Source organism: Salvelinus fontinalis, unplaced genomic scaffold (assembly GCF_029448725.1).
Source record: "Salvelinus fontinalis isolate EN_2023a unplaced genomic scaffold, ASM2944872v1 scaffold_0131, whole genome shotgun sequence".
NCBI classification, from domain to species: domain Eukaryota; kingdom Metazoa; phylum Chordata; class Actinopteri; order Salmoniformes; family Salmonidae; genus Salvelinus; species Salvelinus fontinalis.
Window position 1 is genome coordinate 323,312 of NW_026600340.1, and position 27,861 is coordinate 351,172.

General features: G+C 45.4%; 1 protein-coding gene across 1 annotated transcript in view; it reads right to left on the bottom strand.

The window, feature by feature from the left end:
• Positions 1-27,861, bottom strand: part of LOC129843403 (ryanodine receptor 2) — a 156,274-nt gene that overhangs the window by 101,120 nt on the left and 27,293 nt on the right. The window contains exons 12-17 of the mRNA XM_055912112.1: positions 14,001-14,135; positions 12,712-12,824; positions 9,381-9,477; positions 4,074-4,180; positions 3,484-3,535; positions 3,243-3,293 (exon numbers count right to left, since the gene is read on the bottom strand). Coding sequence (XP_055768087.1) covers positions 3,243-3,293; positions 3,484-3,535; positions 4,074-4,180; positions 9,381-9,477; positions 12,712-12,824; positions 14,001-14,135 — 555 coding nt within the window. The remainder of the gene's footprint in view (positions 1-3,242; positions 3,294-3,483; positions 3,536-4,073; positions 4,181-9,380; positions 9,478-12,711; positions 12,825-14,000; positions 14,136-27,861) is intronic.

The window sequence follows — 27,861 nt, forward strand, 5'->3', positions numbered from 1 at the left end:
GTTTGCTGCTCTGTAGCTGGATGATATCAGTGTGTCGCTGCTCTGTAGCTGGATGATATCAGTGTGTCGCTGCTCTGTAGCTGGATGATATCAGTGTGTCGCTGCTCTGTAGCTGGATGATATCAGTGTGTCGCTGCTCTGTAGCTGGATGATATCAGTGTGTCGCTGCTCTGTAGCTGGATGATATCAGTGTGTCGCTGCTCTGTAGCTGGATGATATCAGTGTGTCGCTGCTCTGTAGCTGGATGATATCAGTGTGTCGCTGCTCTGTAGCTGGATGATATCAGTGTGTCGCTGCTCTGTAGCTGGATGATATCAGGGTGTCGCTGCTCTGTAGCTGGATGATATCAGGGTGTCGCTGCTCTGTAGCTGGATGATATCAGGGTGTCGCTGCTCTGTAGCTGGATGATATCAGTGTGTCGCTGCTCTGTAGCTGGACGATATCAGTGTGTCGCTGCTCTGTAGCTGGATGATATCAGTGTGTCGCTGCTCTGTAGCTGGATGATATCAGGGTGTCGCTGCTCTGTAGCTGGATGATATCAGTGTGTCGCTGCTCTGTAGCTGGATGATATCAGTGTGTCGCTGCTCTGTAGCTGGATGATATCAGTGTGTCGCTGCTCTGTAGCTGGATGATATCAGGGTGTCGCTGCTCTGTAGCTGGATGATATCAGGGTGTCGCTGCTCTGTAGCTGGATGATATCAGTGTGTCGCTGCTCTGTAGCTGGATGATATCAGTGTGTCGCTGCTCTGTAGCTGGACGATATCAGTGTGTCGCTGCTCTGTAGCTGGATGATATCAGGGTGTCGCTGCTCTGTAGCTGGATGATATCAGTGTGTCGCTGCTCTGTAGCTGGATGATATCAGGGTGTCGCTGCTCTGTAGCTGGATGATATCAGTGTGTTTGCTGCTCTGTAGCTGGATGATATCAGTGTGTCGCTGCTCTGTAGCTGGATGATATCAGTGTGTCGCTGCTCTGTAGCTGGATGATATCAGGGTGTCGCTGCTCTGTAGCTGGATGATATCAGTGTGTCGCTGCTCTGTAGCTGGATGATATCAGTGTGTCGCTGCTCTGTAGCTGGATGATCACAAAAAACACACGAGAGGGAAAAAAATATAGATGTACACTATGTTCCAGAGATTATAACAGGGGCTCCAGAGTGGCGCAGGGGTCTAAGGCACTGCATCTCAGTGCTACAGGCGTCATTACAGACGCCCCTGGTTCGATTCCAGGATGTATCAGAAACCGGCCGTGTTTGGGAGTCCCATAGGGCGACGCACAATTGGCCCAGCGTCGTCCGGGTTTGGCCGGGGGTAGGCCGTCATTGTAAATAAAAATGTGTTCTTAACTGACTTGCCTAGTTAAATAAAGGTTAAATGAATCAAATAAAAAATGTTGTCAATCTATGGTAAATTACACCAGAGATGAGACATATCATTATCGTCTGACTGGTACTCCAATTTGAGATCCACAAGTCTCCCATTAATGTCATTGAACGATGTGTGAGAAAGTTTGAATTACACAAGATTGTGTCAACTCAGAGATGACGTGCCATCTCTTCTGGGGTTCTTCTGGGGTCATTATCTCAACAGAGAAGACTCTACATGCCATCTCTTCAGGGGTCATTATCTCAACAGAGAAGACTCTACATGCCGTCTCTTCAGGGGTCAATATCTCAACAGAGAAGACTCTAGTTGCCATCTCTTCAGGGGTCAATATCTCAACAGAGAAGACTCTACATGCCGTCTCTTCAGGGGTCATTATCTCAACAGAGAAGACTCTACATGCCATCTCTTCAAGGGTCATTATCTCAACAGAGAAGACTCTAGTTGCCATCTCTTCAGGGGTCATTATCTCAACAGAGAAGACTCTAGTTTCCATCTCTTAATGGGTCATTATCTCAACAGAGAAGACTCTACATGCCGTCTCTTCAGGGGTCATTATCTCAACAGAGAAGACTCTACATGCCGTCTCTTCAGGGGTCAATATCTCAACAGAGAAGACTCTAGTTGCCATCTCTTCAGGGGTCAATATCTCAACAGAGAAGACTCTACATGCCGTCTCTTCAGGGGTCATTATCTCAACAGAGAAGACTCTACATGCCATCTCTTCAAGGGTCATTATCTCAACAGAGAAGACTCTAGTTGCCATCTCTTCAGGGGTCATTATCTCAACAGAGAAGACTCTAGTTTCCATCTCTTAATGGGTCATTATCTCAACAGAGAAGACTCTAGTTGCAATCTCTTCAGGGGTCAATATCTCAACAGAGAAGACTCTAGTTGCCATCTCTTCAGGGGTCAATATCTCAACAGAGAAGACTCTACATGCCGTCTCTTCAGGGGTCATTATCTCAACAGAGAAGACTCTACATGCCATCTCTTCAAGGGTCATTATCTCAACAGAGAAGACTCTAGTTGCCATCTCTTCAGGGGTCATTATCTCAACAGAGAAGACTCTAGTTTCCATCTCTTAATGGGTCATTATCTCAACAGAGAAGACTCTACATGCCGTCTCTTCAGGGGTCATTATCTCAACAGAGAAGACTCTACATGCCGTCTCTTCAGGGGTCAATATCTCAACAGAGAAGACTCTAGTTGCCATCTCTTCAGGGGTCAATATCTCAACAGAGAAGACTCTACATGCCGTCTCTTCAGGGGTCATTATCTCAACAGAGAAGACTCTACATGCCATCTCTTCAAGGGTCATTATCTCAACAGAGAAGACTCTAGTTGCCATCTCTTCAGGGGTCATTATCTCAACAGAGAAGACTCTAGTTTCCATCTCTTAATGGGTCATTATCTCAACAGAGAAGACTCTAGTTGCAATCTCTTCAGGGGTCAATATCTCAACAGAGAAGACTCTAGTTGCCATCTCTTCAGGGGTCATTATCTCAACAGAGAAGACTCTACATGCCATCTCTTCAGGGGTCATTATCTCAACAGAGAAGACTCTAGTTTCCATCTCTTCAGGGGTCATTATCTCAACAGAGAAGACTCTACATGCCATCTCTTCAGGGGTCATTATCTCAACAGAGAAGACTCTAGTTTCCATCTCTTCATGGGTCATTATCTCAACAGAAAATACTCTAGTTTCCATCTCTTCAGGGGTCATTTAAAAGCTGCCTGCAAGCCATGGGAAAGGAAATAACCCACATTTTAAAAGACGTCACCCTCTTTTTAAAATGCTTCTGGGGAGGGATGGGCAAAAGTTACATGGGTTGGACTTTGTTCAAGAGAAGACACCTACTTCAAAACTCTTCACCTCCTCTCCATCCTCATCCTCTTCATCATGACAGCTCTGGTGGAGAAATGGATGATACAGAAAGAGAAAGAATTCACAACCAATCAATCAACCAAGTGATCGGGCCAATCAAATAATTAATCAATCAACCAATGAAGTGATAGGACCAATCAAGTAATTGATGAATCAATTAAAAAAAACAACATAATGGATTATGACGTAAGACCACTCTGAATACAAGAGGTACCTTAGCCATAATGTCAGCATAGGCCATGTAGAGAATGTCCTCTTCCAGCTTACTGCAACACACAGTAGATAAGGTCATTATTATTGTTCCATACCTAGTAGTAGAATTAGGAAGCTTCTAGAACATCATGTAGAACATCAGATCCCCTTCCACTGTAATAGAAATGTCACTACTACCAGTATCAGTTACAGTCCTGGTATGACTACGGTTTTATACCACCAGGTAGAGAGTATGATGTATTATATAGAAAGTGTTACAGTCCTGGTATGACTACAGTCTACTAGGACCAGCTACAGAGCAGAGATACCTACCACTATAAAGGAAACATTACTAGCATCACTATTAGTTACAGTCCTGGTATGACTACAGTCTACTAGGACCAGCTACAGAGCAGAGATACCCACCACTATAAAGGAAACATTACTAGCATCACTATTAGTTACAGTCCTGGTATGACTACAGTCTACTAGGACCAGCTACAGAGCAGAGATACCCACCACTATAAAGGAAACATTACTAGCATCACTATTAGTTACAGTCCTGGTATGACTATAGTTTACTAGGACCAGCTACAGAGCAGAGATACCCACCACTTCTCAGTCAGGGCCGTCCTACTGAATAACTGTATGAGCTGATGAAGAGGGTCGATCCTCTTGGCTCCCTCATCTTCTTCTGGAGGCTCCTCTCCTCCCGGTCTCTGTGAAGATGGAATAACAACAACAACAAAATAGGTTCCTCACAATCCACAAACGTCAAATCTCTTCCTACGGGACCTTCTAGTCTACATTACATCTACACAGGTAACTCTGTCTAGTCTACATTACATCTACACAGGTAACTCTCTCTAGTCTACATTACATCTACACAGGTACCTCTCTCTAGTCTACATTACATCTACACAGGTACCTCTCTCTAGTCTACATTACATCTACACAGGTACCTCTCTCTAGTCTCCTCCACATAGTCCATTCCAGGTACCTCTCTCTAGTCTCCTCCACATAGTCCATTCCAGGTAACTCTCTCTAGTCTCCTCCACATAGTTCATTCCAGGTAACTCTCTCTAGTCTCCACCACATAGTCCATTCCAGGTAACTCTCTCTAGTCTCCTCCACAGTTTATTCCAGGTAACTTTCTCTAGTCTCTTCCACATAGTCCATTCGAGGTAACTCTCTCCAGTCTCCTCTACATAGTCCATTCCAGGTAACTCTCTCTAGTCTCCTCCACAGTTTATTCCAGGTAACTTTCTCTAGTCTCTTCCACATAGTCCATTCCAGGTAACTCTCTCTAGTCTCCTCCACATAGTTTATTCCAGGTAACTCTCTCTAGTCTCCTCCACATAGTCCATTCCAGGTAAATCTCTCTAGTCTCCTCCACATAGTTTATTCCAGGTAACTCTCTCTAGTCTCCTCCACATAGTCCATTCCAGGTAACTCTCTCTAGTCTCCTCCACATAGTCCATTCCAGGTACCTCTCTCTAGTCTCCTCCACATAGTTAATTCCAGGTAACTCTTTCCAGTCTCCTCCACATAGTCCATTCCATGTAACTCTCTCTAGTCTCCTCCACATAGTCCATTCCAGGTACCTCTCTCTAGTCTCCTCCACATAGTTTATTCCAGGTAACTCTCTCTAGTCTCCTCCACATAGTCCATTCCAGGTACCTCTCTCTAGTCTCCTCCACATAGTCCATTCCAGGTAACACTCTCTAGTCTCCTCCACATAGTCCATTCCAGGTAACTCTCTCTAGTCTCCTCCACATAGTCCATTCCAGGTAACTCTCTCTAGTCTCCTCCACATAGTCCATTCCAGGTACCTCTCTCTAGTCTCCTCCACATAGTCCATTCCAGGTACCTCTCTCTAGTCTCCTCCACATAGTCCATTCCAGGTACCTCTCTCTAGTCTCCTCCACATAGTCCATTCCAGGTAACTCTCTCTAGTCTCCTCCACATAGTCCATTACAGGTAACTCTCTCTAGTCTCCTCCACATAGTTCATTCCAGGTAACTCTCTCTAGACTCCTCCACATAGTTTATTCCAGGTAACTCTCTCTAGTCTCCTCCACATAGTTCATTCCAGGTAACTCTCTCTAGTCTCCTCCACATAGTTTATTCCAGGTAACTCTCTCTAGTCTCCTCCACATAGTCCATTCCAGGTACCTCTCTCTAGTCTCCTCCACATAGTCCATTCCAGGTAACACTCTCTAGTCTCCTCCACATAGTCCATTCCAGGTACCTCTCTCTAGTCTCCTCCACATAGTCCATTCCAGGTACCTCTCTCTAGTCTCCTCCACATAGTCCATTCCAGGTAACTCTCTCTAGTCTCCTCCACATAGTCCATTACAGGTAACTCTCTCTAGTCTCCTCCACATAGTTCATTCCAGGTAACTCTCTCTAGTCTCCTCCACATAGTTTATTCCAGGTAACTCTCTCTAGTCTCCTCCACATAGTTCATTCCAGGTAACTCTCTCTAGTCTCCTCCACATAGTTTATTCCAGGTAACTCTCTCTAGTCTCCTCCACATAGTCCATTCCAGGTACCTCTCTCTAGTCTCCTCCACATAGTCCATTCCAGGTAACACTCTCTAGTCTCCTCCACATAGTCCATTCCAGGTACCTCTCTCTAGTCTCCTCCACATAGTCCATTCCAGGTACCTCTCTCTAGTCTCCTCCACATAGTTTATTCCAGGTAACTCTCTCTAGTCTCCTCCACATAGTTTATTCCAGGTAACTCTCTCTAGTCTCCTCCACATAGTTTTATCCAGGTAACTCTCTCTAGTCTCCTCCACATAGTTTTATCCAGGTAACTCTCTCTAGTCTCCTCCACATAGTTTTATCCAGGTACCTCTCTCTAGTCTCCTCCACATAGTCCATTCCAGGTAACTCTCTCTAGTCTCCTCCACATAGTCCATTCCAGGTACCTCTCTCTAGTCTCCTCCACATAGTCCATTCCAGGTAACACTCTCTAGTCTCCTCCACATAGTCCATTCCAGGTAACTCTCTCTAGTCTCCTCCACATAGTTCATTCCAGGTAACTCTCTCTAGTCTCCTCCACATAGTCCATTCCAGGTAACTCTCTCTAGTCTCCTCCACATAGTTTATTCCAGGTAACTCTCTCTAGTCTCCTCCACATAGTTTATTCCAGGTAACTCTCTCTAGTCTCCTCCACATAGTTCATTCCAGGTACCTCTCTCTAGTCTCCTCCACATAGTTTATTCCAGGTAACTCTCTCTAGTCTCCTCCACATAGTCCATTCCAGGTAACTCTCTCTAGTCTCCTCCACATAGTTTATTCCAGGTAACTCTCTCTAGTCTCCTCCACATAGTTCATTCCAGGTACCTCTCTCTAGTCTCCTCCACATAGTTTATTCCAGGTAACTCTCTCTAGTCTCCTCCACATAGTCCATTCCAGGTAACTCTCTCTAGTCTCCTCCACATAGTTTATTCCAGGTAACTCTCTCTAGTCTCCTCCACATAGTTCATTCCAGGTACCTCTCTCTAGTCTCCTCCACATAGTTTATTCCAGGTAACTCTCTCTAGTCTCCTCCACATAGTCCATTCCAGGTATCTCTCTCTAGTCTCCTCCACATAGTTTATTCCAGGTAACTCTCTCTAGTCTCCTCCACATAGTCCATTCCAGGTACCTCTCTCTAGTCTCCTCCACATAGTCCATTCCAGGTAACTCTCTCTAGTCTCCTCCACATAGTCCATTCCAGGTACCTCTCTCTAGTCTCCTCCACATAGTTTATTCCAGGTACCTCTCTCTAGTCTCCTCCACATAGTTCATTCCAGGTACCTCTCTCTAGTGTCCTCCACATAGTCCATTCCAGGTACCTCTCTCTAGTCTCCTCCACATAGTTTATTCCAGGTACCTCTCTCTAGTCTCCTCCACATAGTTTTATCCAGGTAACTCTCTCTAGTCTCCTCCACATAGTTCATTCCAGGTATCTCTCTCTAGTCTCCTCCACATAGTTTATTCCAGGTAACTCTCTCTAGTCTCCTCCACATAGTTCATTCCAGGTACCTCTCTCTAGTCTCCTCCACATAGTTCATTCCAGGTACCTCTCTCTAGTCTCCTCCACATAGTCCATTCCAGGTAACTCTCTCTAGTCTCCTCCACATAGTTTATTCCAGGTAACTCTCTCTAGTCTCCTCCACATAGTCCATTCCAGGTAACTCTCTCTAGTCTCCTCCACATAGTTTATTCCAGGTAACTCTCTCTAGTCTCCTCCACATAGTTTATTCCAGGTAACTCTCTCTAGTCTCCTCCACATAGTTTATTCCAGGTACCTCTCTCTAGTCTCCTCCACATAGTTCATTCCAGGTAACTCTCTCTAGTCTCCTCCACATAGTTTATTCCAGGTACCTCTCTCTAGTCTCCTCCACATAGTTTATTCCAGGTAACTCTCTCTAGTCTCCTCCACATAGTTTATTCCAGGTAACTCTCTCTAGTCTCCTCCACATAGTTTATTCCAGGTAACACTCTCTAGTCTCCTCCACATAGTCCATTCCAGGTAACTCTCTCTAGTCTCCTCCACATAGTTCATTCCAGGTACCTCTCTCTAGTCCCCACCACATAGTCCATTCCAGGTAACTCTCTCTAGTCTCCTCCACATAGTTTATTCCAGGTATCTCTCTCTAGTCTCCTCCACATAGTTTATTCCAGGTAACTCTCTCTAGTCTCCTCCACATAGTTCATTCCAGGTACCTCTCTCTAGTCTCCTCCACATAGTTTATTCCAGGTAACTCTCTCTAGTCTCCTCCACATAGTTCATTCCAGGTACCTCTCTCTAGTCTCCTCCACATAGTTTATTCCAGGTACCTCTCTCTAGTCTCCTCCACATAGTTTATTCCAGGTAACTCTCTCTAGTCTCCTCCACATAGTTTATTCCAGGTAACTCTCTCTAGTCTCCTCCACATAGTTTATTCCAGGTAACTCTCTCTAGTCTCCTCCACATAGTTTATTCCAGGTACCTCTCTCTAGTCTCCTCCACATAGTTCATTCCAGGTACCTCTCTCTAGTCTCCTCCACATAGTCCATTCCAGGTAACTCTCTCTAGTCTCCTCCACATAGTCCATTCCAGGTACCTCTCTCTAGTCTCCTCCACATAGTTTATTCCAGGTACCTCTCTCTAGTCTCCTCCACATAGTTTATTCCAGGTAACTCTCTCTAGTCTCCTCCAGAAAATGATCTGAGCATAACATCACGAGGTCTTCCTTCCCTCCGGTGCATTGAGAGGACATTCTCAGAAACGTTGTCTGAAAGGACCAGGTAACATCCGTTGCATCGTTGACTGCTTTTGTTTTGTAAACAATAGTCTGTTTCTTTGTGCTTTTCAGAAAAATAAATCACTTCGCCCACAATGAATGCTGGGTATCGGAGCCTGCTGAATCCAATCACGACTTTATTTCAAACCGAGAGTTCTATGTCTGCGTGGCTGTGCTCAGAATATCAAACGGATGCTCCGCGAACAACATGAGGACATGGTTTGTGTGCAGGCGGTAAAAAGAGGATCGGCACAATAACATGTCACTAGACACATATTGTCACTAGACACAACATTTGGAGTAACACTTACAGCCAGGTCCTCTATGAGGTAATCAATGGAGGAACACGTACAGCCAGGTCCTCTATGGGCTTATCAATGGAGGAACACTTACAGCCAGGTCCTCTATGGGCTTATCAATGGAGGAACACTTACAGTCTGGTCCTCTATGAGCTTATCAATGGAGGAACACTTACAGTCTGGTCCTCTATGAGCTTATCAATGGAGGAACACTTACAGTCTGGTCCTCTATGAGGTAATCAATGAAGGAACACTTACAGTCTGGTCCTCTATGAGCTTATCAATGGAGGAACACTTACAGTCTGGTCCTCTATGAGTTTATCAATGGAGGCACACTTACAGCCAGGTCCTCTATGAGCTTATCCTCAAAGTAGTGCTCCTCAGTCTCGATCCAGGACTTCTCATATCCCTGTAGAAACAGGTTGACCGCCCGGTGCCTGGTGGGAGACAGAGAAGTCATCAGAGGTGAACGGATGAATGGGAGACAGAGAAGTCTATCGTGGACAGGAAGTAGCAGTTGGACAGTGATTCATTATAAAACTACACAGAACAGGTGTATGTGTACCTGGGTAGGTTAGGGTTAGTTAGATAAGGCATGTTTACCTGGGTAGGTTAGGGTTAGTTAGGTAAGGCATGTGTACCTGGGTAGGTTAGGGTTAGTTAGGTAAGGCAAGTGGAGACATGTTTACCTGGGTAGGTTAGGGTTAGTTAGGTAAGGCAAGTGGAGCCATGTTTACCTGGGTAGGTTAGGGTTAGTTAGGTACGGTAAGTGGAGAGATGTTTACCTGGGTAGGTTAGGGTTAGTTAGGTAAGGCAAGTGGAGCCATGTTTACCTGGGTAGGTTAGGGTTAGTTATGTAAGGCATGTTTACCTGGGTAGGTTAGGGTTAGTTAGGTAAGGCAAGTGGAGCCATGTGTACCTGGGTAGGTTAGGGTTAGTTTGGTAAGGTAAGTGGAGCCATGTTTACCTGGGTAAGTTAGGGTTAGTTAGGTAAGGCAAGTGGAGCCATGTGTACCTGGGTAGGTTAGGGTTAGGGTTAGTTAGGTAAGGCATGTTTACCTGGGTAGGTTAGGGTTAGTTAGGTAAGGCAAGTGGAGCCATGTGTACCTGGGTAGGTTAGGGTTAGTTAGGTAAGGCAAGTGGAGCCATGTTTACCTGGGTAGGTTAGGGTTAGTTAGGTAAGGCAAGTGGAGCCATGTTTAACTGGGTAGGTTAGGGTTAGGGTTAGTTAGGTAAGGCAAGTGGAGCCATGTTTACCTGGGTAGGTTAGGGTTAGTTAGGTAAGGCAAGTTTACCTGGGTAGGTTAGGGTTAGTTAGGTAAGGCAAGTGGAGACATGTTTACCTGGGTAGGTTAGGGTTAGGGTTAGTTAGGTAAGGCAAGTGTAGCCATGTGTACCTGGGTAAGTTAGGGTTAGTTAGGTAAGGCATGTTTACCTGGGTAGGTTAGGGTTAGTTAGGTAAGGCAAGTGGAGACATGTTTACCTGGGTAGGTTAGGGTTAGTTAGGTAAGGCAAGTGGAGCCATGTTTACCTGGGTAGGTTAGGGTTAGTTAAGTACGGTAAGTGGAGCCATGTTTACCTGGGTAGGTTAGGGTTAGTTAGGTACGGTAAGTGGAGCCATGTTTACCTGGGTAGGTTAGGGTTAGGGTTAGTTAGGTACGGCAAGTGGAGCCATGTTTACCTGGGTAGGTTAGGGTTAGGGTTAGTTAGGTACGGCAAGTGGAGCCATGTCTACCTGGGTAAGTTAGGGTTAGTTAGGTAAGGCAAGTGGAGCTATGTTTACCTGGGTAGGTTAGGGTTAGTTAGGTAAGGCAAGTGGAGCCATGTTTACCTGGTTAGGTTAGGGTTAGTTAGGTAAGGCAAGTGGAGACATGTTTACCTGGGTAAGTTAGGATTAGTTAGGTAAGGCAAGTGGAGCCATGTTTACCTGGGTAAGTTAGGGTTAGTTAGGTAACATAAGTGGAGCCATGTTTACCTGGGTAAGTCAGGGTTAGTTAGGTAACATAAGTGGAGCCATGTTTACCTGGGTAGGTTAGGGTTAGGGTTAGTTATGTACGGCAAGTGGAGCCATGTTTACCTGGGTAGGTTAGGGTTAGGGTTAGTTAGGTAAGGCAAGTGGAGCCATGTTTACCTGGGTAAGTTAGGGTTAGTTAGATAAGGCATGTTTACCTGGGTAGGTTAGGGTTAGTTAGATAAGGCATGTTTACCTGGGTAGGTTAGGGTTAGTTAGGTAAGGCATGTTTACCTGGGTAGGTTAGGGTTAGTTAGGTAAGGCAAGTTTACCTGGGTAGGTTAGGGTTAGGGTTAGTTAGGTAAGGCAAGTGTACCTGGGTAGGTTAGGGTTAGTTAGGTAAGGCATGTGTACCTGGGTAGGTTAGGGTTAGTTAGGTAAGGCAAGTGTACCTGGGTAGGTTAGGGTTAGTTAGGTAAGGCATGTGTACCTGGGTAGGTTAGGGTTAGTTAGGTAAGGCATGTTTACCTGGGTAGGTTAGGGTTAGTTAGATAAGGCATGTTTACCTGGGTAGGTTAGGGTTAGTTAGGTAAGACATGTTTACCTGGATAGGTTAGGGTTAGTTAGATAAGGCATGTTTACCTGGGTAGGTTAGGGTTAGTTAGGTAAGGCATGTTTACCTGGGTAGGTTAGGGTTAGTTAGATAAGGCATGTTTACCTGGGTAGGTTAGGGTTAGTTAGGTAAGGCATGTTTACCTGGGTAGGTTAGGGTTAGGGTTAGTTAGGTAAGGCAAGTGGAGCCATGTTTACCTGGGTAAGTTAGGGTTAGTTAGGTAAGGCAAGTGTACCTGGGTAGGTTAGGGTTAGGGTTAGTTAGGTAAGGCAAGTGGAGCCATGTTTACCTGGGTAAGTTAGGGTTAGTTAGGTAAGGCAAGTGTACCTGGGTAGGTTAGGGTTAGGGTTAGTTAGGTAAGGCAAGTGGAGCCATGTTTACCTGGGTAAGTTAGGGTTAGTTAGGTAAGGCAAGTGTACCTGGGTAGGTTAGGGTTAGGGTTAGTTAGGTAAGACAAGTGGAGCCATGTTTGCCTGGGTAGGTTAGGGTTAGTTAGATAAGGCATGTTTACCTGGGTAGGTTAGGGTTAGTTAGGTAAGACATGTTTACCTGGATAGGTTAGGGTTAGTTAGATAAGGCATGTTTACCTGGGTAGGTTAGGGTTAGTTAGGTAAGGCATGTTTACCTGGGTAGGTTAGGGTTAGTTAGATAAGGCATGTTTACCTGGGTAGGTTAGGGTTAGTTAGGTAAGGCATGTTTACCTGGGTAGGTTAGGGTTAGGGTTAGTTAGGTAAGGCAAGTGGAGCCATGTTTACCTGGGTAAGTTAGGGTTAGTTAGGTAAGGCAAGTGTACCTGGGTAGGTTAGGGTTAGGGTTAGTTAGGTAAGGCAAGTGGAGCCATGTTTACCTGGGTAAGTTAGGGTTAGTTAGGTAAGGCAAGTGTACCTGGGTAGGTTAGGGTTAGGGTTAGTTAGGTAAGGCAAGTGGAGCCATGTTTACCTGGGTAAGTTAGGGTTAGTTAGGTAAGGCAAGTGTACCTGGGTAGGTTAGGGTTAGGGTTAGTTAGGTAAGACAAGTGGAGCCATGTTTGCCTGGGTAGGTTAGGGTTAGTTAGATAAGGCATGTTTACCTGGGTAGGTTAGGGTTAGTTAGGTAAGGCATGTTTACCTGGGTAGGTTATACAGCGGAGCCATTCTGAAACAGGCCACTACAGCCCTCTTCCTCTGTTTAGAGAGCAGCTTGTGCCACACAGCCTTCTTACTCCTTTGTGGATGTTCCACCTACAGGAAGAGGAGGGGCATAACATTACCAATTCACAATACTCAAAGGAAAGGGAGGGGCATAACGTTACCAATTCACACATGTCAAAGGAAAGGGAGGGGCATAACGTTACCAATTCACACAACTCAAAGGAAAGGGAGGGGCATAACGTTACCAATTCACACATGTCAAAGGAAAGGGAGGGGCATAACGTTACCAATTCACAATACTCAAAGGAAAGGGAGGGGCATAACATTACCAATTCACAATACTCAAAGGAAAGGGAGGGGCATAACGTTACCAATTCACACATGTCAAAGGAAAGGGAGGGGAATAACGTTACCAATTCACACAACTCAAAGGAAAGGGGAGGGGAATAACGTTACCAATTCACACATGTCAAAGGAAAGGGAGGGGCATAACGTTACCAATTCACACAACTCAAAGGAAAGGGGAGGGGAATAACGTTACCAATTCACACAACTCAAAGGAAAGGGGAGGGGCATAACGTTCCCAATTCACAATACTCAAAGGAAAGGGAGGGGCATCGCATTACCAATTCACAATACTCAAACTCATTTCTAACAGGACTTCAGAGTTAACCAAATATCCATTGAGAAATCTGGGATAATACGCTAGGGGTCAAACCATATAACTGAAAACCAAATCAGGCCACATATTCTTTATGAGGATATTTAAACGTCCTTTTGCTGAGATGGAAATGACCCTCAGCTCTGCAGGAAAGGGCACACCGTCATAAAATACCAATGTTGTCCCCCAAAGTACTTTCCTTTGGACGGTTTCTAACATAATAGTGAGACGACTTCAGACCCGGGTCATGTTCAATAGGCACCAAACTGAAAAAAACCTGACTGAAACAGGGACTTTAGGTTTTCTATGACAAAACCTTTCAAAATGTGACTATAAACCAAAGAAAACAGGCAGAAATAGGGACGGACTGCCTGGTTTTCTGTTGCTTAACGTTTTAAAAAGTGACGAAAACCAAAGAAAACAGGCAGAAATAGGGACGGACTGCCTGGTTTTCTGTTGCTTAACGTTTTAAAAAATGACTATAAACCAAAGAAAACAGGTAAAAATAGGGACGGACTGCCTGGTTTTCTGTTACTTAACGTTTTGAAAACGTTTTCCATTGCATGCCCTAAATGAACATGACCCTGATGTTTCCCAGAACCCACCTGGTCTAGATAGAAGAGGACGTGAGCGATGTCCAGGACTCTCTCTACAGTCTTCTCTGGGTCTGACGTGTCCTCACTCCTGTTAGGAAGGTCCTTATACAGAGCCATCTGCCAGCGGATAGCAGGGTCCTCCAGCTACACACACAGAGAGAGAGAGAATACATTATTGGAGGTGAAACAGGAGGTTTAAGCATGTCTGAGGTCTAAGCAAAGCTACGTGATTTCACTGTGAGGGTTCGTTAACCTGGTCCCTGTTTTGGGGTTTCCGTTCCAACTCCTATAGTCGTTGGCATACCAAAAAATAGGAGTTGGCTTTTCAGCACGAATCAAATCAAATCAAGCTTTATTTATACAGCACATTTCAGACATGGAATGAAACACAATGTGGCTTCACAGGAAGAAAAAAAAGGGAAAAAAAACAAATGAAAATAAAACGGAGGATAAAAAAAACTAAAGAATAACAAAAACTGAACGAATAAAAAACCCCCTGAGGAAAAGGCAAAGTTAAAAAGGTGTGTTTTAAGATCTATTTTAAATATGTCCACAGTTTCAGCCCCCCTCAGATTCTCTGGCAGGCTATTCCAGAGGCTGGGGGCATAGTAACTAAAAGCTGGGGGCACAGTAACTAAAGGCTGGGGGCATAGTAACTAAAGGCTGGGGGCATAGTAACTAAAGGCTGGGGGCATAGTAACTAAAGACTGGGGGCATAGTAACTAAAGGCTGGGGGCATAGTAACTAAAGGCTGGGGGCATAGTAACTAAAGGCTGGGGGAATAGTAACTAAAGGCTGGGGGCATAGTAACTAAAGGCTGGGGGCATAGTAACTAAAGGCTGGGGGCATAGTAACTAAAGGCTGGGGGCATAGTAACTAAAGGCTGGGGGCATAGTAACTAAAGACTGGGGGCATAGTAACTAAAGGCTGGGGGCATAGTAACTAAAGGCTGGGGGCATAGTAACTAAAGACTGGGGGCATAGTAACTAAAGGCTGGGGGCATAGTAACTAAAGGCTGGGGGCATAGTAACTAAAGGCTGGGGGCATAGTAACTAAAGGCTGGGGGCATAGTAACTAAAGACTGGGGGCATAGTAACTAAAGGCTGGGGGCATAGTAACTAAAGGCTGGGGGCATAGTAACTAAAGACTGGGGGCATAGTAACTAAAGGCTGGGGGCATAGTAACTAAAGGCTGGGGGCATAGTAACTAAAGACTGGGGGCATAGTAACTAAAGGCTGGGGGCATAGTAACTAAAGGCTGGGGGCATAGTAACTAAAGGCTGGGGGCATAGTAACTAAAGGCTGGGGGCATAGTAACTAAAGGCTGGGGGCATAGTAACTAAAGGCTGGGGGCATAGTAACTAAAGGCTGGGGGCATAGTAACTAAAGGCTGGGGGCATAGTAACTAAAGGCTGGGGGCATAATAACTAAAGGCTGGGGGCATAGTAACTAAAGGCTGGGGGCATAGTAACTAAAGGTTGGGGGCATAGTAACTAAAGACTGGGGGCATAGTAACTAAAGGCTGGGGGCATAGTAACTAAAGGCTGGGGGCATAATAACTAAAGGCTGGGGGCATAATAACTAAAGGCTGGGGGCATAGTAACTAAAGGCTGGGGGCATAGTAACTAAAGGCTGGGGGCATAGTAACTAAAGGCTGGGGGCATAGTAACTAAAGACTGGGGGCATAGTAACTAAAGGCTGGGGGCATAATAACTAAAGGCTGGGGGCATAGTAACTAAAGACTGGGGGCATAGTAACTAAAGGCTGGGGGCATAGTAACTAAAGGCTGGGGGCATAGTAACTAAAGGCTGGGGGCATAGTAACTAAAGGCTGGGGGCATAATAACTAAAGGCTGGGGGCATAGTAACTAAAGGCTGGGGGAATAGTAACTAAAGGCTGGGGGCATAGTAACTAAAGGCTGGGGGCATAGTAACTAAAGGCTGGGGGAATAGTAACTAAAGGCTGGGGGCATAGTAACTAAAGGCTGGGGGCATAGTAACTAAAGGCTGGGGGCATAGTAACTAAAGGCTGGGGGCATAGTAACTAAAGGCTGGGGGCATAGTAACTAAAGGCTGGGGGCATAGTAACTAAAGACTGGGGGCATAGTAACTAAAGGCTGGGGGCATAGTAACTAAAGGCTGGGGGCATAGTAACTAAAGACTGGGGGCATAGTAACTAAAGGCTGGGGGCATAGTAACTAAAGGCTGGGGGCAGAGTAACTAAAGGCTGGGGGCATAGTAACTAAAGACTGGGGGCATAATAACTAAAGGCTGGGGGCATACTAACTACAGGCTGGGGGCACAGTAACTAAAGGCCGGGGGCATAGAAACTAAAGGCCGGGGGCATAGTAACTAAATGCCGGGGGCATAGTAACTACAGGCTGGGGGCATAATAACTAAAGGCTGGGGGCATAGTAACTAAAGGCTGGGGGCATAATAACTAAAGGCTGGGGGCATAGTAACTAAAGGCTGGGGGCATAGTAACTAAAGGCTGGGGGCATAGTAACTACAGGCTGGGGGCATAGTAACTAAAGACTGGGGGCATAGTAACTAAAGGCTGGGGGCATAATAACTACAGGCTGGGGGCATAGTAACTAAAGGCTGGGGGCATAATAACTAAAGGCTGGGGGCATAGTAACTAAAGGCTGGGGGCATAGTAACTAAAGCTGGGGGCATAGTAACTAAAGGCTGGGGGCATAGTAACTAAAGGCTGGGGGCATAGTAACTAAAGGCTGGGGGCATAGTAACTAAAGGCTGGGGGCATAGTAACTAAAGGCTGGGTTCATTGTAACTAGAGGCTGCCACTCCATGCCTCTTGGTCCCCCTCAGGTTCTCTGGCAGGCTATTCCAGAGGCTGGGGGCATAATAACTAAAGGCTGGGGGCATAGTAACTAAAGGCTGGGGGCATAGTAACTAAAGGCTGGGGGCATAGTAACTAAAGGCTGGGGGCATAGTAACTAAAGGCTGGGGGCATAGTAACTAAAGGCTGGGGGCATAGTAACTAAAGGCTGGGGGCATAGTAACTAAAGGCTGGGGGCATAGTAACTAAAGGCTGGGGGCATAGTAACTAAAGGCTGGGGGCATAGTAACTAAAGGCTGGGGGCATAGTAACTAAAGGCTGGGGGCATAGTAACTAAAGGCTGGGGGCATAATAACTAAAGGCTGGGGGCATAGTAACTAAAGGCTGGGGGCATAGTAACTAAAGGCTGGGGGCATAGTAACTAAAGGCTGGGGGCATAGTAACTAAAGGCTGGGGGCATAGTAACTAAAGGCTGGGGGCATAGTAACTAAAGGCTGGGGGCATAGTAACTAGAGGCTGGGGGCATAGTAACTAAAGGCTGGGGGCATAGTAACTAAAGGCTGGGGGCATAGTAACTAAAGGCTGGGGGCATAGTAACTAAAGGCTGGGGGCATAGTAACTAAAGGCTGGGGGCATAGTAACTAAAGGCTGGGGGCATAGTAACTAAAGGCTGGGGGCATAGTAACTAAAGGCTGGGGGCATAGTAACTAAAGGCTGGGGGCATAGTAACTAAAGGCTGGGGGCAGAGTAACTAAAGGCTGGGGGCATAGTAACTAAAGACTGGGGGCATAGTAACTAAAGACTGGGGGCATAATAACTAAAGGCTGGGGGCATAGTAACTAAAGGCTGGGGGCATAGTAACTAAAGGCTGGGGGCATAGTAACTAAAGACTGGGGGCATAGTAACTAAAGACTGGGGGCATAATAACTAAAGGCTGGGGGCATAATAACTAAAGACTGTCTCTCCATGCCTCTTGGTCCTAGGCTTTGGATAGTTAAAAGAGGACCTGAGGGACCTACTGGGTACATAACTTAAAAGCATGTCTGACATGTATTGGGGTGCACAATTGTGGATTGATTTAAAAACCAATAGATTAATCTTTAAATGAATTCTAAAACTGACAGGCAGCCAGTGTAGAGACCTTAAAACCGGTGTAATGTGTTCTCTGTCTGGGTCAGTACCCTGCAGTATTCTGTATGTTTTACAGTACAGAGACCTTAAAACCGGTGTAATGTGTTCTCTCTGTCTGGTCTTGGTCAGTACCCTGCAGTATTCTGTATGTTTTACAGTACAGAGACCTTAAAACCGGTGTAATGTGTTCTCTGTCTGGTCTGGGTCAGTACCCTGCAGTATTCTGTATGTTTTACGGTACAGAGACCTTAAAACCGGTGTAATGTGTTCTCTGTCTGGGTCAGTACCCTGCAGTATTCTGTATGTTTTACGGTACAGAGACCTTAAAACCGGTGTAATGTGTTCTCTGTCTGGTCTGGGTCAGTACCCTGCAGCATGTTTTACAGTACAGAGACCTTAAAACCGGTGTAATGTGTTCTCTGTCTGGTCTGGGTCAGTACCCTGCAGCATGTTTTACAGTACAGAGACCTTAAAACCGGTGTAATGTGTTCTCTGTCTGGGTCAGTACCCTGCAGTATTCTGTATGTTTTACAGTACAGAGACCTTAAAACCGGTGTAATGTGTTCTCTGTCTGGTCTGGGTCAGTACCCTGCAGTATGTTTTACAGTACAGAGACCTTAAAACCGGTGTAATGTGTCTCTCTGTCTGGTGTGGGTCAGTACCCTGCATCATTCTGTATGTTTTACAGCACAGAGACCTTAAAACCGGTGTAATGTGTTCTCTGTCTGGTCTGGGTCAGTACCCTGCAGCATTCTGTATGTTTTACAGTACAGAGACCTTAAAACCGGTGTAATGTGTTCTCCGTCTGGTCTGGGTCAGTACCCTGCAGTATTCTGTATGTTTTACAGTACAGAGACCTTAAAACCGGTGTAATGTGTTCTCTGTCTGGTCTGGGTCAGTACCCTGCAGTATTCTGTATGTTTTACAGTACAGAGACCTTACAACCGGTGTAATGTGTTCTCCGTCTGGTCTTGGTCAGTACCCACCCTGCAGCATTCTGTATGTTTTACAGTACAGAGACCTTAAAACCGGTGTAATGTGTCTCTCTGTCTGGTCTGGGTCAGTACCCTGCAGCATGTTTTACAGTACAGAGACCTTAAAACCGGTGTAATGTGATCTCTCTGTCTGGTCTGGGTCAGTACCCTGCAGTATTCTGTATGTTTTGCAGTTGACAAATGGCTTTCTTGGTTAGACCAGACAGGAGAGCATTACAGTAGTCAAGCCTGCGTGTAATAAAAGCATGGGATGAGTCTCTCTGTATCCGCCTGAGAGAGAAACAGTCACACCTTGGCAATGTTCCTCAGGTGGTAAAAAAGCTATTTTGGTCCCATTCCTAGTGTGATTAGAAATTGGGTTCAGATTCTAAAATAACAACTAGGTTTTTTTTACCTGGTGTTTTATGTTTATTGCCCGTAAATTAAAACGTGAGGCCATATTCTCTCTCTGTGCTTTTTCTTCAACAAAGAGTACCTCGAGCTGGAGCAAGTTGTGAGCCATCCAAGTATCTAAATCAATAATACAGTATAATCATTTATCCCTGGACATAAAATCCTCTGGTGACACAGAAATATAAAGTTGTGTATCGTCTGTGTAGCAGTGAAAATCAATGTGATGCTTTCTGATAATGCTGCCAAGGGGTAACATATATAAACTGAACAGTACCGGACTGATAATGCTGCCAAGGGGTAACATATATAAACTGAACAGTACCGGACTGATAATGCTGCCATGGGGTAACATATATAACCTGAACAGTACCGGACTGATAATGCTGCCAAGGGGTAACATTTATAAACGGAACAGTACCGGACTGATAATGCTGCCAAGGGGTAACATATATAAACTGAACAGTACTGGACTGATAATGCTGCCAAGGGGTAACATATATAAACTGAACAGTACCGGACTGATAATGATGCCAAGGGGTAACATATATAAACTGAACAGTACCGGACTGATAATGCTGCCAAGGGGTAACATATATAAACTGAACAGTACCGGACTGATAATGCTGCCAAGGGGTAACATATATCAACTGAACAGTACCGGACTGATAATGCTGCCAAGGGGTAACATATATAAACTGAACAGTACCGGACTGATAATGCTGCCAAGGGGTAACATATATAAACTGAACAGTACCGGACTGATAATGCTGCCAAGGGGTAACATATATAAACTGAACAGTACCGGACTGATAATGATGCCAAGGGGTAACATATATAAACTGAACAGTACCGGACTGATAATGCTGCCAAGGGGTAACATATATAAACTGAACAGTACCGGACTGATAATGCTGCCAAGGGGTAACATATATAAACTGAACAGTACCGGACTGATAATGCTGCCATGGGGTAACATATATAACCTGAACAGTACCGGACTGATAATGCTGCCAAGGGGTAACATTTATAAACGGAACAGTACCGGACTGATAATGCTGCCAAGGGGTAACATATATAAACTGAACAGTACCGGACTGATAATGCTGCCAAGGGGTAACATATATAAACTGAACAGTACCGGACTGATAATGATGCCAAGGGGTAACATATATAAACTGAACAGTACTGGACTGATAATGCTGCCAAGGGGTAACATATATAAACTGAACAGTACCGGACTGATAATGCTGCCAAGGGGTAACAAATATAAACTGAACAGTACCGGACGGATAATGATGCCAAGGTGTAACATATATAAACTGAACAGTACTGGACTGATAATGCTGCCAAGGGGTAACATATATAACCTGAACAGTACCGGATTGATAATGCTGCCAAGGGGTAACATATATAAACCGAACAGTACTGGACTGATAATGCTGCCAAGGGGTAACATATATAAACTGAACAGTACCGGACTGATAATGCTGCCAAGGGGTAACATATATAAACTGAACAGTACCGGACTGATAATGCTGCCAAGGGGTAACATATATAACCCGAACAGTACTGGACTGATAATGCTGCCAAGGGGTAACATATATAAACTGAACAGTACCGGACTGATAATGCTGCCAAGGGGTAACATATATAAACTGAACAGTACCGAACTGATAATGATGCCAAGGGGTAACATATATAAACTGAACAGTACCGGACTGATAATGCTGCCAAGGGGTAACATATATAAACTGAACAGTACCGGACTGATAATGATGCCAAGGGGTAACATATATAAACTCAACAGTACCGGACTGATAATGCTGCTAAGGGGTTACATATATAAACTGAACAGTACCGGACTGATAATGCTGCTAAGGGGTAACATATATAAACTGAACAGTACTGGACTGATAATGCTGCCAAGGGGTAACATATATAAACTGAACAGTACTGGACTGATAATGCTGCCAAGGGGTAACATATATAAACTGAACAGTACCGGACTGATAATGCTGCCAAGGGGTAACATATATAAACTGAACAGTACCGGACTGATAATGCTGCCAAGGGGTAACATATATAACCTGAACAGTACCGGACTGATAATGCTGCCAAGGGGTAACATATATAACCTGAACAGTACCGGACTGATAATGCTGCCAAGGGGTAACATATATAAACTGAACAGTACCGGACTGATAATGCTGCCAAGGGGTAACATATATAAACTGAACAGTACCGGACTGATAATGCTGCCAAGGGGTAACACATATAAACTCAACAGTACCGGACTGATAATGCTGCTAAGGGGTTACATATATAAACTGAACAGTACTGGACTGATAATGCTGCCAAGGGGTAACATATATAACCCGAACAGTACCGGACTGATAATGCTGCCAAGGGGTAACATATATAACCCGAACAGTACCGGACTGATAATGCTGCCAAGGGGTAACATATATAACCCGAACAGTACCGGACTGATAATGCTGCCAAGGGGTAACATATATAACCCGAACAGTACCGGACTGATAATGCTGCCAAGGGTAACCCGAACAGTACCGGACTGATAATGCTGCTAAGGGGTAACATATATAAACTGAACAGTACCGGACTGATAATGCTGCTAAGGGGTAACATATATAACCCGAACAGTACCGGACCCAAAACTAAACCTTGTGGAACGCCACGTGATGTATTATGTATTGTGTTCACCAAGGGTGACAAAAAAAAACTCTCGACCGGTTAAATCGGTCCTAAACCAATTTAGAACTGGACCGGAGAGGTCAAACCAACCTCTCCTGAACCAGAGAGGTCAAACCAACCTCTCCTGAACCAGAGGTCAAACCATCCTCTCCTGAACCAGAGAGGTCAAACCATCCTCTCCTAAACCAGAGAGGTCAAACCAACCTCTCCTGAACCAGAGGTCAAACCATCCTCTCCTGAACCAGAGAGGTCAAACCATCCTCTCCTAAACCAGAGAGGTCAAACCAACCTCTCCTGAACCAGAGAGGTCAAACCAACCTCTCCTGAACCAGAGAGGTCAAACCAACCTCTCCAGTCTGTCCAGAAGGAAACCACGGTCGACAGTGTCGAATGCAGCAATTAAGAGTACAAGGACAGAGAGCTGTTTGGCATCTGTGTCGGCTCTAAGATCATTTACCACTTGAACTAAGGCTGTCTCTGTGCTGTAGTGGGCACCAAAACCTGATTGGAATTATTCAAAAATACAGTTGGCACTTAAGAAATAATTTAGCTGTTTGAAAACCAATTTTCCCCAGAATGTTGCGTACGAAAGGAAGGTTGGAGATTGGCTGAAAATTGCTAAGAGTAAAATTGCTAAGAGAAAAATCTAGATTACTTTTCCTAAGAAGGGCGTTTCACCATGACAGGGTTTTAGTGCAGTGGGGAAAGTGCATATGAACAGGGAGGGATTAACAATAGCTTGCACTTCTTCAGATATGTAATTTGTTTTTGAAGAAGGTGGTGGGGATAGGATCGAGAAGGCAGGTAGAAGACTTAAGTTGTGATATCACATTCCTGAGCGTGGCTGTGTCAACCAGGGGAATATAAATCCATCGTGCCTTTGAGTGGTAGACTACGGCACATATCAAACTTTCTCACGAGTTCTTGCTCGACTGATACCCAGCCTAATGTTAGTTATCTCATCTCTGAAATATGCAGCCGACTCATCACATTTAGATGTGGAGGAAAGTTTCCATAGGTTTTCCGGGGATTTATCAGTCCGTCAATGGTCGAGAAGAGCACTTTTTGAATTATTCTGATTATTAGTGATCGAGTTAGAAGACTGAGCTCGTCTGCCATTTTCTAATGGCCTTGTTATATACGCTGACTTGATCTCTCTGAATATCATAATGGCCTTGTTATATACACCAACTTGATCTCTCTGAATATCATAATGGCCCTGTTATATACCCCAACGTGATCTCTCTGAATATCATAATGGCCTTGTTATATACACCAACTTGATCTCTCTGAATATCATAATGGCCCTGTTATATACACCAACTTGATCTCTCTGAATATCATAATGGCCCTGTTATATACACCAACTTGATCTCTCTGAATATCATAATGGCCCTGTTATATACACCAACTTGATCTCTCTGAATATCATAATGGCCTTGTTATATACACCAACTTGATCTCTCTGAATATCATAATGGCCTTGTTATATACACCAACTTGATCTCTCTGAATATCATAATGGCCCTGTTATATATACCAACTTGATCTCTCTGAATATCATAATGGCCTTGTTATATATACCAACTTGATCTCTCTGAATATCATAATGGCCTTGTTATATACGCTGACTTGATCTCTCTGAAAATCATAATGGCCTTGTTATATACGCCAACTTGATCTCTCTGAATATCATAATGGCCTTGTTATATACACCAACTTGATCTCTCTGAATATCATAATGGCCCTGTTATATACACCAACTTGATCTCTCTGAATATCATAATGGCCTTGTTATATACACCAACTTGATCTCTCTGAATATCATAATGGCCTTGTTATATATACCAACTTGATCTCTCTGAATATCATAATGGCCCTGTTATATACCCCAACTTGATCTCTCTGAATATCATAATGGCCCTGTTATATACACCAACTTGATCTCTCTGAATATCATAATGGCCTTGTTATATATCGTGGAGGCAGGGTAGCCTAGTGGTTAGCGCGTTGGACTAGTAACCTGAAAGGTTGCAAGATCGAATGCCCGAGCCGACAAAGTATAAATCTGTCGTTCTGCCCCTGAACAAGGCAGTTAACCCCACTGTTCCTCGGCCGTCATCCGGTTTGGTTTGGAGCGAGCGGTCGCATTTGCATTCGCTCTGCAGGTAGTATAACTTTTCATTTCATTTTCATTACATTTCATTACATTTCATTATAGTACAACGGTTTAATTTGTCTAACCTTAGCAATTTCTTCTTAGCTAGCTACTTAGCCGTCTGTGTATAAAAGATAATTGCGTAATTATCGTATTCCGTCGTCTATCGTAGTCCACACTGCTATCTGCCCAGCAGCTAGCAAACGTCCACCGTCTACCGAATAGTAGTATAAACTTTTCATTACATTTCATTATAGTACAACGGTCTGATTTTCATTTTCACTACAGTACAACGGTTTGATTTGTTTGATCTTAGCTAGCTACATAGCCGTCTTTGCATCAAACATAATTGTGTAGTTATTGAGGTTCGCCAGCCAGCTATTTTCGCCCTAACGTAACGCAACGTAGCCAACACTGCTAGCTAGCCAGCTTGCCACCGAATAGCAGCATTGTAGAAACGAGTGCATTACAACGGAACGACTTGATCAGTGTAGTGTTGGCTGACTACACAGTTGTCTTTGCTATCTTTGATTTGTATTTGTTCGATCTTAGCTAGCTACTTAGCTGGCTCCATAGCCGTCTTTGTATCGGTGATAATTGTGTAGTTATCAAGGTTCGCTGAGGTTCGCTAGCCAGGTATTCTCGCCCTAACGTAACGTAACGTAACGTAGTCAACCCTGCTAGCTAGCCAGCTAGCCACCGATTAGCAGCACTGTAGAAACGATTACATTACAACGGAACGACTTGACTTGTGTAGTGTTAGCTAGCTACATAGTTTTCTTTGCTATCTTTTTATCTAAGATAATTGTGTAGCTTTGAGTAATTATCGGTTACCTAGCCAGCTATTTTTCGCCTGCCGCGCTGCCGTCCTCCTACCTAGCCAACACTGCTAGCTAGCCAACTTCTACCGAATAGCAGCACTGTAGAAACTTACATTACAACGGGACGACTTGATTAGCGTAGTGTTAGCTAGTTGTCTTTGCTGTCCTTGTATCCATGATAATTGTGTAGTTTAGAGAAATTTAGTCAAATTGTCGAGGTTACCTAGCCAGCTTCACTTTCAACAACGTAGCCACTGCTAGCCAGGCTACTTCACCAGCCAGCAGTACTATATCATTTTAGTCAATAAGATCTTGTATTTTATTTTTATTTTTTTGCAACGTAAGCTTAACTTTCTGAACATTCGAGACGTGTAGCCCACTTGTCATTCTAATCTCCATTGCATTAGCGTAGCCTCTTCTGTAGCCTGTCAACCATGTGTCTGTCTATCCCTGTTCTCTCCTCTCTGCACAGACCATACAAACGCTTCACACCGCGTGGCCGCGCCCACCCTAACCTGGTGGTCCCAGCCCGCACGACCCACGTGGAGTTCCAGGTCTCCGGTAGCCTCTGGAACTGCCGATCTGCGGCCAACAAGGCAGAGCTCATCTCAGCCTATGCGTCCCTCCAGTCCCTCGACTTCCTGGCACTGACGGAAACATGGCTCACCACAGATAACACTGCTACTCCTACTGCTCTCTCTTCGTCTGCCCACGTGTTCTCGCACACCCCGAGACCTTCTGGTCAGCGGGGTGGTGGCACCGGGATCCTCATCTCTCCCAAGTGGTCATTCTCTCTTTCTCCCCTTACCCATCTGTCTATCGCCTCCTTTGAATTCCATGCTGTCACAGTTACCAGCCCTTTCAAGCTTAACATCCTTATCATTTATCGCCCTCCAGGTTCCCTTGGAGAGTTCATCAATGAGCTTGATGCCTTGATAAGCTCCTTTCCTGAGGACGGCTCACCTCTCACAGTTCTGGGTGACTTTAACCTCCCCATGTCTACCTTTGACTCATTCCTCTCTGCCTCCTTCTTTCCACTCCTCTCCTCTTTTGACCTCACCCTCTCACCTTCCCCCCCTACTCACAAGGCAGGCAATACGCTTGACCTCATCTTTACTAGATGCTGTTCTTCCACTAACCTCATTGCAACTCCCCTCCAAGTCTCCGACCACTACCTTGTATCCTTTTCCCTCTCGCTCTCATCCAACACTTCCCACACTGCCCCTACTCGGATGGTATCGCGCCGTCCCAACCTCCGCTCTCTCTCCCCCGCTACTCTCTCCTCTTCCATCCTATCATCTCTTCCCTCTGCCCAAACCTTCTCCAACCTACCTCCTGATTCTGCCTCCTCAACCCTCCTCTCCTCCCTTTCTGCATCCTTTGACTCTCTATGTCCCCTATCCTCCAGGCCGGCTCGGTCCTCCCCTCCCGCTCCGTGGCTCGACGACTCATTGCGAGCTCACAGAACAGGGCTCCGGGCAGCCGAGCGGAAATGGAGGAAAACTCGCCTCCCTGCGGACCTGGCATCCTTTCACTCCCTCCTCTCTACATTTTCCTCTTCTGTCTCTGCTGCTAAAGCCACTTTCTACCACTCTAAATTCCAAGCATCTGCCTCTAACCCTAGGAAGCTCTTTGCCACCTTCTCCTCCCTCCTGAATCCTCCTCCCCCACCCCCCCCCTCCTCCCTCTCTGCAGACGACTTCGTCAACCATTTTGAAAAGAAGGTCGACGACATCCGATCCTCGTTTGCTAAGTCAAACGACACCGCTGGTTCTGCTCACACTGCCCAACTCTGTGCTTTGACCTCTTTCTCCCCTCTCTCTCCAGATGAAATCTCGCGTCTTGTGACGGCCGGCCGCCCAACAACCTGCCCGCTTGACCCTATCCCCTCCTCTCTTCTCCAGACCATTTCCGGAGACCTTCTACCTTACCTCACCTCGCTCATCAACTCATCCTTGACCACTGGCTACGTCCCTTCCGTCTTCAAGAGAGCGAGAGTTGCACCCCTTCTGAAAAAACCTACACTCGATCCCTCCGATGTCAACAACTACAGACCAGTATCCCTTCTTTCTTTTCTCTCCAAAACTCTTGAACGTGCCGTCCTTGGCCAGCTCTCCTGCTATCTCTCTCAGAATGACCTTCTTGATCCAAATCAGTCAGGTTTCAAGACTAGTCACTCAACTGAGACTGCTCTTCTCTGTATCACGGAGGCGCTCCGCACTGCTAAAGCTAACTCTCTCTCCTCTGCTCTCATCCTTCTAGACCTATCGGCTGCCTTCGATACTGTGAACCATCAGATCCTCCTCTCCACCCTCTCCGAGTTGGGCATCTCCGGCGCGGCCCACGCTTGGATTGCGTCCTACCTGACAGGTCGCTCCTACCAGGTGGCGTGGCGAGAATCTGTCTCCTCACCACGCGCTCTCACCACTGGTGTCGCCCAGGGCTCTGTTCTAGGCCCTCTCCTATTCTCGCTATACACCAAGTCACTTGGCTCTGTCATAACCTCACATGGTCTCTCCTATCATTGCTATGCAGACGACACACAATTAATCTTCTCCTTTCCCCCTTCTGATGACCAGGTGGCGAATCGCATCTCTGCATGTCTGGCAGACATATCAGTGTGGATGACGGATCACCACCTCAAGCTGAACCTCGGCAAGACGGAGCTGCTCTTCCTCCCGGGGAAGGACTGTCCGTTCCATGATCTCGCCATCACGGTTGACAACTCCATTGTGTCCTCCTCCCAGAGCGCTAAGAACCTTGGCGTGATCCTGGACAACACCCTGTCGTTCTCCACCAACATCAAGGCGGTGGCCCGTTCCTGTAGGTTCATGCTCTACAACATCCGAAGAGTACGACCCT